Consider the following 12594-nt stretch of genomic DNA (forward strand, 5'->3'; position numbering starts at 1 on the left):
ACAATAATTTTTTTCGTCTTTATGTTTTATCACATTACAGTTATGATAAGGATAATAATCTTACTGACAGAATATAACAATCCATATTCATTTTACAATCCACTAAAATATTTTGAATTTTTCCTAGCGATATTTAATTATTCTTATAATCCTTACATATATTTCTTTTTTCCACTCATTGTTTCATGCAAGAAATTTTATTTATATACATTTTATTACATATGCAATAACACCTTTAAATGTTTAATGCATTTCTTTCATTTTATCTATATAAATTTTATAAATGCTATTATACGCGAGAATGAAATTTTACCAACAACTTTATATTAATTTATATATAGAGCAACGACTACAATTCGTGAAAATTTTGTCCCGTTTATAAAGATTTAATGACTATCTCGCGAAAATAAGATGTTGCGAAAATTAAGTGATCTACAGTATTTTATGCCCTCGGATCGAAAGATGTTTTCTGTCTGTGTGGACCACCTTTTTGTTTTGATTTTTTATTAAGCTGTGTGTGTAGATTCTAAAAATATACTTAACAAAAAATCCTCAATACTTTTGATAACAGGAACCAACCTCCTTAAGATAGTTTTGTACATTTACTGCAGTGATGAATCTTATAATTGTCATAAGTCATATCTTAAGATGATCTATCTTAGGACAAATCTTTCGATAGTTTTGTCAAACCCAGCCCTGGTCGTCTATTGAAATCAGATCACTTTAGCATTTTCCTTTCCAATTCAAGTTTTTATTTACAGAAAGTGAGTTCAGAGGTAATTGTGAATCATCACTCACAATTTCTGTCCATCTGGGAAAAGACACGGCATTATAAAAATAAGGAAAGGTCGTTTAAAGTGCAGTTTGTTATAAATATTAATAAAAGAGGTTTGATCCTGAACTTTTGAGCGTATTTGTGACTGGATCTTTATTTCAAAATTGTGCATTTTATTCAATATATTCTTTATCAAATCTGGATTCTGCATGTAGAATGCAAAGTAAACTATTTTCAATTTAAAATAATCGCGATTAAATTCCATACAAATAGGATTAAACCAGGATCTATATTTTTCGGCGGAAGTTTTTTAAAGAAATACATGTAAGTTTTTCCTACCCCTTTTTTGAAGTATTTATAGTGCACTATGTACTGCTAAGTAAGCTCAGATCCCTACTTTTCCATGCTGGTTGCATGTACAGTGCATTTTGTGACGTGAAATGGTTTATGCTGGTTCTGAAATATTTATCAATTAATTTTGAATTCTGTCATTATATTATGACAAATATACTATCTTGAAGTCCAGCGCGCCTTTTCCCCGTCTTCTTATCACTTATAGAATTATATTTATTCTCCTCTTAAATGCAATTTTAATAAAGTTTGTTATAGTATGTTTATGTTAATGATATAATTTATCTAATTCCTCGGTCTATAATAAAGAACAACTGAATACAGAGGAAAAGATTGTTTCATATTGCCTTACAACCTTTATCAACATCCACGTTTTACGCATTATATTCTGTCAAAGTGCCCAGCTTTTCTTTATATGTATCACATCGTCTGGTAAAATTTTCGACAGTAATCATAACTTTCATAAATTTCGGCATCAAGTAGATGTCTGGGGCCGGGTATCTCAAAGCTTTCAAGATTTTAAAGTAGTTGATTTCAGGGTTTGTTCTTTACTATATGCACATGTATTTTAACACCACCAATATGACGAGCCCAACAGGAATGAGAAGATGAACACGAACAATGATTTTATACCAGGAAGTTCTTGTCTAGGAACAGCAGAATTTTGTTTAATATAAACAGTTTGGAAGCAACGGTCAAAGAATATTTGTAAGAGATACCGGGAAGAATCAACAGGAAGAAATATGGTGGAATGCAAACCTGGACTTCTTTCTGAGAAGTCACTTCCAGCTAGATTCTATGGTCGATTCGAAGACTTTGTTTGCAAATACAATTTACAATGTTGACAAAAAATTGTTAATCCATTATACCGGTATTCTCACCGAATAGCCTATGTTTTTATTTTTTGTTTACCCAAACATGACGAGTTGCACAGAATGAGGAAGATTTTTTTTAATTTCATGAATACATACAAAGATTTAATTCAGAACAACCTCAGTTGCATCTATTTATTTACTCAAATACAAATACCATTAGGCCATGTTTAAAAATAAAAAAAAAGTTACCCTTTTCTTGCTAACTCAAAAATGGTCCGACTCAAAGTCTCTTCATGTTTTGTTTTGTTTTACATTCCAGGACACGAATTTTTTCTTCTCCTTAAGTACTCCTCTTATCCCGTCAACAAATACGTTGAAATTCTCTATAAAAAAGATTTCCCTACCTAATCACCTACACCTACCGACCAATAATTTTACCCTGAATCCGGAAAGGGCAAGCAGACATTATTCTAAAGATGACCTTAGCTTGTATATTAATATGTCATTCAAATTCTTTTAAATACTTTTATCTGATAAATTAATAATCCATTTCAAAACTATAATGTCGAGAAGCATTCACTTTGGCATAAATTCACGCGTTCTTAATTTAACACTCAATTGCAATCATTTCAATTAATTGCAGATTAGAGTGTAATATGGCGCTCCATACTGTTGTTTTTGTGTCGAACTGAAGAGACACGTTACAGTAAGTAATAATTATGCTATTAAAACCGACCATTATAAATGAAAATATTTTCCTGACTAATTATTACATTTTTCTTACAGAAAACTACTAATAAAAATTACCGTATTAATTAAAGCTTGAATTATATGATGCATGTATGCACAGCTGACAAACCTTTTGTTTAGTTTTTACTGGTGTACTTTCGATTTAAGATTTAAAACAGCAAATATTGATTCAAAACTTTTACTCGTTTAGAGATCCCCCAAATGAACACTTAGAATAAAATACCAAAGCACCGTATTTTTGATCAGCTAAATATGGGGGGAAAGGTAAGGCAGAAAAAAATTAAGATATGGCAGCAAATTCGTGTAAAAATTTGTGTCGTCACTGCAAACCCGTCAGTTTTGAACTGTGGGGATTTCTATCTGTTTCGAAAGGTACATCCATATTATCAGTCAGCTATGAGGTAATAAATCATATAATTAATAAACACAAAAAGGTTTCAGATTCATTAGATATAATTCCGAGTCTATAAAAATATAAAGGCTAAAACCCCTTTTTGGTGCCTGATTTTGAGTGTCTTTAAGACTAATGCAACAGTTTATCAAGAAAGACCTGTAGTAGTCCCTGCCACAAAATAAGTATTGGCTCTTCAATTACTCAAAGAGGTCAGAAAATATGGCAATTTTCGAATTCTCTCATTTTTATGCAAATTTTCAACGATTTTAAAGTACATTTAGTTGTAAAACATAGAGCACAAGCTTGTCTATTTACCATATTTATATATTTTATAAACTAGTATCAACCGCAGTTTATTTGTAAAAGTCTTAGATAGGCTCTTGTGCTCTATGTTTTCTGAAGAGAAAAGTATCTCAAAAATGATGGCATTCAACCACAGAAAATTCTGCACCCTCCAGTGGCTTCTGTGTAAGTTTTGAATCCAAATTAGTGCTGATTTTAAAGCAAGCATCAGTTTAAGTTCTTTACTACAAACAATTGCAATTTTTCCAGTGTTCTGGCCCCAAGACCATAACCTGAGAACTTAAGTCAAAATTTTGATTTTTAATATCCTGAATTCTTTGCAACATATGTGCATAAAAATTTGCAGTTTTTGGGTAATACTAGCATATTTGGAAAATTTTATTTCATAATCAAAATGATTTAAAAAATAATAAAGATATAAAATCTTCATATTGATTCTGTTCTCAGTTTACATCAAATGAGGATCTAGATATAGATTTGACTGTTACCCTAACTTTTCCTTTCTGATAGCACTTTTCATATATGACTTGGAAAAAAAATTCATGAATAGATAAATTTATCTGCTCAGACAGAAGAGAGAGAGAGAGAGAAAAAAAAAACTAATAGCTGACGTTGAATTGAAATAATTTTTTTAAAATTATTTTTCTTTATCAAATTTGTATTTTTAGATATTATTTCTTTTGTCATTAATGTTACTCTTCAAAAAAAAATTCAAAAAAAAAAAAAACTCGTACCTATATTTACGTTACAGATTCTAATATTTACGTTACAGGTTTTTATTTCTACGAATAAATGTGATTCCGAAAAATGGCAGCCAAAGGTTAGTTATGAAATGGTTATGTATGTTTATTCAACTCATTTCAAGATATTTTTTGCATATGTGTATTTATGTAACGTCTCTCGAGAATTTTTCACTCGTATGGAGACGCCAACACTTGACGGGTGAGAGGTGCAAATTTTGTACTATACTCAGCACTTAGGGCAAGGAGGGATCTTTTTCATGCCAATATCTACTGCAACATGGGGCCTCTTATACGGTCTCATCCTAAGGACTGGTCTCCACGTCCCACAGTGGAATTTGAACCCGCGACGTAAGGATTAACTCCTTACTCAGTGACTCGAGAGCAGATGTTCTAACCACTGCGCCACGTGAGCGACGATCTCAAGGTATTACACTGGTGATAGTTCCCACTATATAATTCTACAATATAGAATAAAAATTAAAATATTTTTAGATTACATGTAGGCATTGGAATCAGGATAAACAATACCCAATGCATGGACTTTCTCATTACTTATGAATAACGAATTATTTGCCCGTAACGAATATATTCTCAACAATTAGATATTTTTTTTTTAAAATAATTTTCAAAGATTTTACCCCCTGCTTAGATCACTGTACTTTTTTTAAATATGTAAACGATGCTTTTATTCCAACAAAAGAATATGTGTTTAGAAGGGGGTATGAAAGGTAGACACGGAGGGAAATGAGAATTAGAGAGACAGGGTTAAAGAGGGTTTCATTGATTGTATATTGTTTAACGTCCCTCTCGAGAATTTTTCACTCATATGGAGACGTCAGGGGGTTAAAGAGGGGAAAGAAAATGGAATTACGATTAGGAAGGCCAGAATGCAAATTGTGGAGGAAGAAGAAAGGAGTTAAAACAAGAGGATGACTACTCCCTGTTCTTTTCTGTTCATCTGAGACATTTTATAAGTTCCAAAACAATGCACAGTAATGGCAGACAAGAAATCATTTATTCATATTATATATTTTGTATTGCATGTAAGTTTCATTGATTTTCATTAAATGCAACTGTGTGTCTAAATATTTGCTGCAGACGTACCTCTACACGATGCTGTCAAACCCTTGCAGTGGTTGTTAGGCAAATGGAAAGGGGAGGGAAAGGGTATATATCCAACCATCGAGGATTTTAACTATATTGAAGATTTAGAATTTTATCATGTTGGCCAACCCATGCTCCAATTTAGGTATGTTTCTTCTAAAAAATTGAAAGCGGTTTGATTTATTTTTGTTTCTCTTAACCCTTGTTTGCATTTTAGAATACAGTTTTTTTTACTTTTTGTGCTTTTGAAGCTTTTCCTCTGTAAATAAAGCAACGAACAAACCACTTCACAGAGAAGCTGGATTTCTTAGAATCAAACCAGGAACAAATCAAGTTGCCTTTATATCTTCACACAACAATGGTAAATACATTTCTATTTGAAATATTAATACATCGAGATTTATTTTAAAGTAATAATGCATCACATTGTCTGGTGCTTTTCAACAATAAACGTAGGCATATACTTGTAACTCAATGTTTCTCTAACTTTCTGTCGTTGCCTTTTCTTATCAAAACAGTTTATTTAATTGCAGAGACTTGTTTTTGTTTCATTATAAATCAATTCAATAAATCAATTGTCCCTTTAAAGTCTTATGAATTGTTTTATTTTAAACTACAGTAATTCCTAAATTTGGGTTTTGGACGTTTTGCCGTTTCTTTTCGTATTGCAGAAACAATATGAAATAGGTAGACTTTTAAAATTGTGTAGATAATTCCACTTTTATTCAAAAACTCTTCAAATTTTTCTCGTGACATTATTTGTTTTTGCAGGTGTCAGTGAAATGGCGGAAGGAACAGTGGGCAGCCAGTGTATTACAGTGGAATCACACACCCTTGGCAGAATGAGTTTTGGAAAAGACCCTAAAACAAAAAAGGTACATACGTATATTTGTAACTTCTAGCAGTACAAGAGGAATAACATATATGCTTAATAATAATAGATATATGCAAAAGTTGTAAAAATTTATTTTTAAGTGGAAGTGTGAAAATATGAAAGTATATCTAAAAAACATTTTAAATATCTTTGAAAGTAACTATATAGCAGTTGCCATGGAAACGGTTGTTTCAAAATGCGGGGGAGACATTAACGTGATTATTATTATTTTAATTCTTAATACGAGAAATCAGAATTAAACAGCGCTTTGTGGTATATAAAACGAAAATTATGTCATTATTATGATTGTTTGATCTTTTATAAACATTTGTGTGAGAGTTTAACTGATTTTTTATTTAGTTTATAAGCTGATGATTTATTGTTCATCTTTAAGTTGTTACAACAAAAAGTGATATCCTTTTCGTGAAAATCACTACTATCTTAAATGGTATATTTTCATCTGGGAAAAATGCATTTAGTTACTGGTTTTCAAGTGGCATAAGAAATTTAAGGAAAATAAAATTTCCATGGAAGTTGATTAAAGGTATGATCGCTTTTTTGAGGCTCTGTTTTAAATGTGTATCACCCTAGACAAATTAAAAGCGTTAATGGACGTTGTCAGTTGCTGTACTGTTCTTGACATTGCCACTGAAATTGGAACATCATAGGTAAAGATGCCTGGGTAGTTTTTTGACATATGAGTAAAAAATGAAGATAAGTTGGTGCAAGAGGATACCCAGTCTTTTCTTGAGAAAAAAAAATGGAGAGAAGGGCAGCATTTTGTATTTTACCACTATTCAAATTGGACATAAGAGCGAGATGCTTCTATAACGTGTCGTGACATATCTAACTTGACGTTACGTCAAAGTCTCCCCCGGGTCTCACAACTATCCATTTTCAGAAAGGTCGTATGACATTATTGATAATTGGAAAGTGGTGAAATTTTCCAATATTGTTGCATTATGCCTCAATATTATGAATATGCCTGTTGTTTGCTTTTATTAAATCACGCTAAAAAGAAGTCGAACTTTTGGTAATCTATGCTGTAAAAATTTACAGAAGCTCTGAAAGTATAAACGTATGTAGAAGTTAAGTTATTGAGAGTGGATATGAAAATACGTGTTATAAATTCATATGCAGGGAATTTTACTAAACCAAGTACATGTACAAACCTGAGATCAATAAAAGGTATTTCATTTTTTTTATTCTACTGAAATATAGAAGTATTACACACAACAAAAAGTGAACTACAAATATCTTATCATGGTTCAATCTAATAGAACCAATGGTCTAGTTAAACCTTAGAAGAAAGCTTGATTTAAACACACTTAAGAGTTGCTTATTACATCTTCGATAGCCAAGGGTTTCTAATGCGCTACGTATACTCTCTTCATAGAGTGGCGTATCAGAAACCCTTGTTTAGCGAAGCAAATACAATTTAACTTAACAAATTGAGGTAGCTTGGGATATGCACATCTGTTTCATATTTGGATATTTTACTTGAAAAAAAAAACGTTAATGGTAATCTAACAACCAAACTTAATGAAAAACGTGATGGCTTTAACTTTACAATCGTCAACTTCCCTTACTTATGCGACAATATACCTTCATCACCTGCATACGGAGTTTATGTACCTCTGATTCGATACGCAAGAGCATATATTTCTAAGACGAGGTAAATTATTGAAAACAAGTTGATGAAACAAGATGTTTTAAAGCCATTATTCAAAGGATTAAAGATTTATCGCCAAAAAAATTATAGATCAAATGCTGACTGATGATTTTCACAACTATTGCTCTCATTACTTATACACTGAAATGAAAAGATTTATTTCTATTAATGCAAATGGTTTCAAAATATTATATAAAAATATATATATAATGTAGGTTGAAGATATATCGAAAGTTTGGCGTCAGAAATAATTTGTTCTCTTTTTTTCAGTTAAAGAGATTTATTTCTTTTAATCTTCTTATATCAAAATATTATACAAAAAATATTGTTATTTCTCTATGTAATCTTATAATTTTATTAATATTATATAAATTATATATAATCTTAAGGAATACTAATATACCCGTGTATAAAATTTTCGCGAGCTCATTGTCTGACACGCATAATTACGCAAAAATAAAGTTCTCGCGAATAAAAATGATTTACAGCACAATTTTGTTTTTTGTTTTTTTTTTTCAGTTAAAGAGAACGATAAATCTTGATGGAGACACACTACATCAGATTTTATACATGGAAACAGACGTTACTCCTCTTACAGAACATCTTCGAGCAACATACAGAAAAATTTAAATTTTGTTTACATCGGAATTTTTATGCATTGTCTTATCATCAGAGTCTTTTTGATATTTTGTTCTATTGTTATTCTTTAATGATCTAGTACTATAATATGTTACACCACCACAAACTTAGCTTCATGACATTCTTTCAGTTTTTATCTATATTTATTTTTCATTATTTTTGTGTGTTATAACCAGATAAAGTTTATTCTAAGTGTAAAAAAAAAATAATTATATATTATATTGATTCATATATACTTTACTAGTAAAAGAGGTTAAAAAAAAAAAGGTTAAACGTAACCGTAAAGCAAAATGTTATAATAAAAGTGATGACTAACTTTTCTATCGTCAATTTCTTTTATATCAAAAGTTGCAGCTCTCCGTCGGCAAGTGGTGGCGTCTCCATATGAGTGAAAAATTCTCGAGAGAGACGTTAAACAACATACAATCAATCAATCTATCGTCATCTACTTTTATATTTGTAGCACCCTTAGCACATCCATGTGGGGTTTTATTCTTCCAGATCATTAGATATGTAAGAGCATCCTCTACGTAATTAACATTTCTTTTCTAAAACGTTTCAATCTATGAACAAACACGTTGATGAATCAAGAATAGTCTCGTCTAATAATGTCAACATTCTTTGATTGATGTTCTGTGGTCGATGCAATCACCATATGCATATTAGAAAAATAGATTGTATTTAATACCATCTGTATTCAGTCGAATACTGACTGACTCTTAATACAAATTGTTAAGCAATTATTTACGCCTGCATTTTTACGGGTTATTTTTTAATATGACATGGGGTAAACGACTGGTTTGACCAGTCGACAGAGAATGCTTGCTCCTCCATGACACCTGATCCCACCTCTGATTGTTTCCTCTGCTCTTGATTTGAATTGTTTAATGGACTTTTGAGCATGATTACTTGTTCATTTTCATTATATTTCATTTTTGGGATCTAGTGACCTTTTTCTTTTTTTTTAGAAAAGTCTTTATATATTCAAGAAATGGATTTTTACGGGAAGAAACTAAGTGTTCGCCCGTCATGCATATCATTTCACGTCCAAACTATAGTTGAGGCCCTGGTATATCCAACGAACTAGACAGTGATTTCTTAAATATGCTTTATATAGTACTGTGAGTTGATCTAAATTCTGATCAATTTGTTCATTCTGTTAAACATTTTCTAAGGTTTCATTTCTTTAGTAATTTACATTCTTAATTTGAAAAAGCCTTGTTTATCATCCAGACTGCTTTGGAGTCTTTCTTTTTTGGTCTTCGGATCAAACCTTCTCCTACTCCCTATTCTGCCCGATTTACATGTACTTCGTTTCTAAATTCTTATTTTCCCGGGCTTAAAGCTGAACATGGCTCGTAAAAGGAAGAAAGAAACCTTCCATCATATTTTCCTCCTACAGTACCTGTATAAGTCAGCGTTGTTCACGTTTCAAAATACATGTATTTCGATCAAGGACTGCACTAAAGGGGGTCGACTGGAGTTTTCAGTGAGCAATACTTTGCACGTATAGTAAAATGATGCGTATTTACTGTTTAAAGCAACTATTTTAACATAATCAATAAAATCAAAGGAAATTAAGAACACAACACAACTTAAATAAGTTAGGCCATCTTTAAAATAACGTTTGTTCGCCATCTTCCGACTCAGGGTGGAAATATTGGGTCGGTGTTGAGAAAATCTTTTTCCAGTAATTTTCAACATATTTGTTGACGGGATAAGAGGAGCAAGGAGAAGAAAAATACTTTGTAAATTTTAAATAACTGTTCTCGTTTTTTTTAAGTTCAGACTTTAGGAGGATTGACATCGTTACAATGTGTTTTTGACCTTATGATAATCTGAAGCTTTATAAGAGGATGTCATAAAAAATTTATCTTAACATGCACAATGGTTTGTGCTGTCAACCTAGAAAAAAGACGCTATATGCAAATGTCTCCAGAATGACTGCATGAAAAGAAAGTATATGTGAATCATTAAAACAATCTTCAAAATCTGAGAATTAGAAGTTCCATTAAAAAATTTTTATTTTTGTATTTTGCTATGATACAATTTTTTTTTTAGGAAACCTTTTTAGTGTATTAAATGGAGAGTTTTGTGATTATTTGATGTTTTGGGAAAAAAGGGGGGGGGAGAAAAACGGAACATTTGTTTTGTATAATTATTTATATTCTCTAGAAGCAACTTTAAAGTAAAAAAAATAAGCACACAATTTTTAATCGCACATTTCAAAATTGTTCAAAATTTAGTTTTAGTTTGCCTTAGATTCATTGATCCTTTTATATAGTTCTTTTAAATTTTTAATCCAGATTTATGTACAGCATTTTTTTTATAAATGTGTTTTTACCTTATGAGAAAGCTTTATATAATTATGTCAATAAAATTATTTTAACATGCACAATGGTTTGTGCTGTTAGCAAACGCTATGCAAAATTAATGTCTCGAATTAATATGAAACATGTGTGTAATTATTTCAGTTTGATATGTGTAAATAACTATTCCCAAGAAAAAATACATGAAACCTTTTTAGTGTATATTAAATGGAGAATTTTGTGATTATTTGATATTTTGAAAAAAAGGAGGGGAGAAAAACGGAACATTTGTTTTGTATCATATCTTTAAAGGAGTAAATACATAATACAGGCATTGGCCGACTGTACAGTCAGTCAGATCAATGCATGCAACATTTGCTTCGGGCTACTTTTGTAATCATAAACAATTTCCTTCGTAAATCTATCAAATCATATTAACTTCGGTAAATATAAGTCAAACTTTCTTTCCATTTCACCCAAAACATTGAACTTAAATTAAAAATAATAATTTCGACAAAAAAAATAGTTGAGAGTCCATTTTAATGAGCATCAGAAACGTTTTTATCATTTCTTGACTTTCATCTTTGTTAAGAAGTTCGAACTTTGTCAAAAATTGTATCTTACTGCAGAAAAATTTAATAGAATGTTTCCCTCAAGTTGTTATAAACACTTTTCTTATCATTTGTTCCATTCAGGCTGACATACAGGAATGAAGACTGAGGAATTACGGTAAAATATTCCATATATTCCTCCAAGATACAACCAGCAATCGACAAATGATTTTTTAGGGGGGATTTAAACAATTTCTTTCAATTTAAAATTTCAAAACATTAAACAAACAATAAATAATGAACAAAATTTAGAGAATTTATTTATTTTCCCCATAGAACACAATCTGCTTGATCATCTTTGATTGTTCGAATTTATCAACACATACCCAATATTTATGAAGCCTCATCTTCTCCTGGCCGCAGGATCATGAAACATCTTAAGCTAAGTCATAATATTCATGTTGTACTAGAATTTTAATTGAGTAAAGTAGACAAAAATTAAAATATTTTTTTTAATATTGCTTTACTAAAATGTTGTTATATACAAAATTTACTTCATGATCCTGGGACCTGGTCATATATCTTTAATTTTGAATTGTTGTATCCAGACGTTAATTAGAGAAGAGCATCAGCTATATTTTTTGACGATATGAATAATTTTTAGTTTAAAATTCATCCATAAAAACACTGATTAAAAAAAAAGAAAAATTTGAATACTATATATAATAATCTTTCTCACATAAAACATATACACCATGGAACAATAAAACCTTAATTTGAAAACATGAACAATAAAATTACTAGTAATCTAAGAAGTGCAACAAAAGTAACAAATTAAAATCATTTTATATCACACATGCAAGAATTTACAAAATACTGATTTTTTTTAAATGCTTAAAATACTTATTGCGACTGCAAAAGACTACAATTTTTTTTATTTTAAATGGGCATAGACACAGATTTGAAGTTAATATTTTCTGTATAACATCACCACTTATATATTTTAATTGCATTTCACACAAAAATATTTTAAAAATTTTATTTCATCCAAAAGTTATTGAAACTTTAAATTTTTGGATGGATTTGATTGACACATCTTTGCACTCTCACAAATTTTTCTTTTATTCTTAATACTGAGGAAAAGTGGCAATCGTGTTGTGTATTAAAGAAAAATATTAAAACGTAAAATGTTAAAACTTTAATCCAGGAAAATAATTATATTCAGAGTAGAAATGTTCAAAAGCATAACTCCTTCACAAGTATCGTAATTCCGAGGTAATTGTTGTGTACAGTGTTAAGCAAATTGATCACACC

At 30.4% G+C, this 12594-nt stretch overlaps 1 protein-coding gene and 1 long non-coding RNA gene across 2 annotated transcripts; one reads left to right on the plus strand and one right to left on the minus strand.

The window, feature by feature from the left end:
* Nucleotides 1-4150: 4150 nt before the first annotated feature.
* On the plus strand, nucleotides 4151-8597 carry LOC134234162 (peroxynitrite isomerase THAP4-like). Its single transcript, XM_062716224.1, has 5 exons — nucleotides 4151-4208; nucleotides 5230-5380; nucleotides 5487-5596; nucleotides 6007-6110; nucleotides 8301-8597. The coding sequence occupies exons 1-5, from the start codon at nucleotides 4196-4198 to the stop codon at nucleotides 8409-8411; spliced, it is 489 nt and encodes a 162-aa protein (XP_062572208.1). The 5' UTR covers nucleotides 4151-4195; the 3' UTR covers nucleotides 8412-8597.
* A 2985-nt stretch (nucleotides 8598-11582) lies between these two features.
* LOC134234163 (uncharacterized) lies at nucleotides 11583-11918 on the minus strand. Its single transcript, XR_009985127.1, has 2 exons — nucleotides 11851-11918; nucleotides 11583-11687 (listed from the first exon to the last, which is right to left on the minus strand). It is a non-coding gene; the product is annotated as an uncharacterized LOC134234163 (long non-coding RNA).
* Nucleotides 11919-12594: the final 676 nt, after the last annotated feature.

This window comes from Saccostrea cucullata, unplaced genomic scaffold (assembly GCF_032062105.1).
Source record: "Saccostrea cucullata isolate Sc308-1 unplaced genomic scaffold, CSIRO_AGI_Scuc_v1 ctg237, whole genome shotgun sequence".
In the NCBI taxonomy this organism is placed as follows: Eukaryota; Metazoa; Mollusca; class Bivalvia; order Ostreida; family Ostreidae; genus Saccostrea; species Saccostrea cuccullata.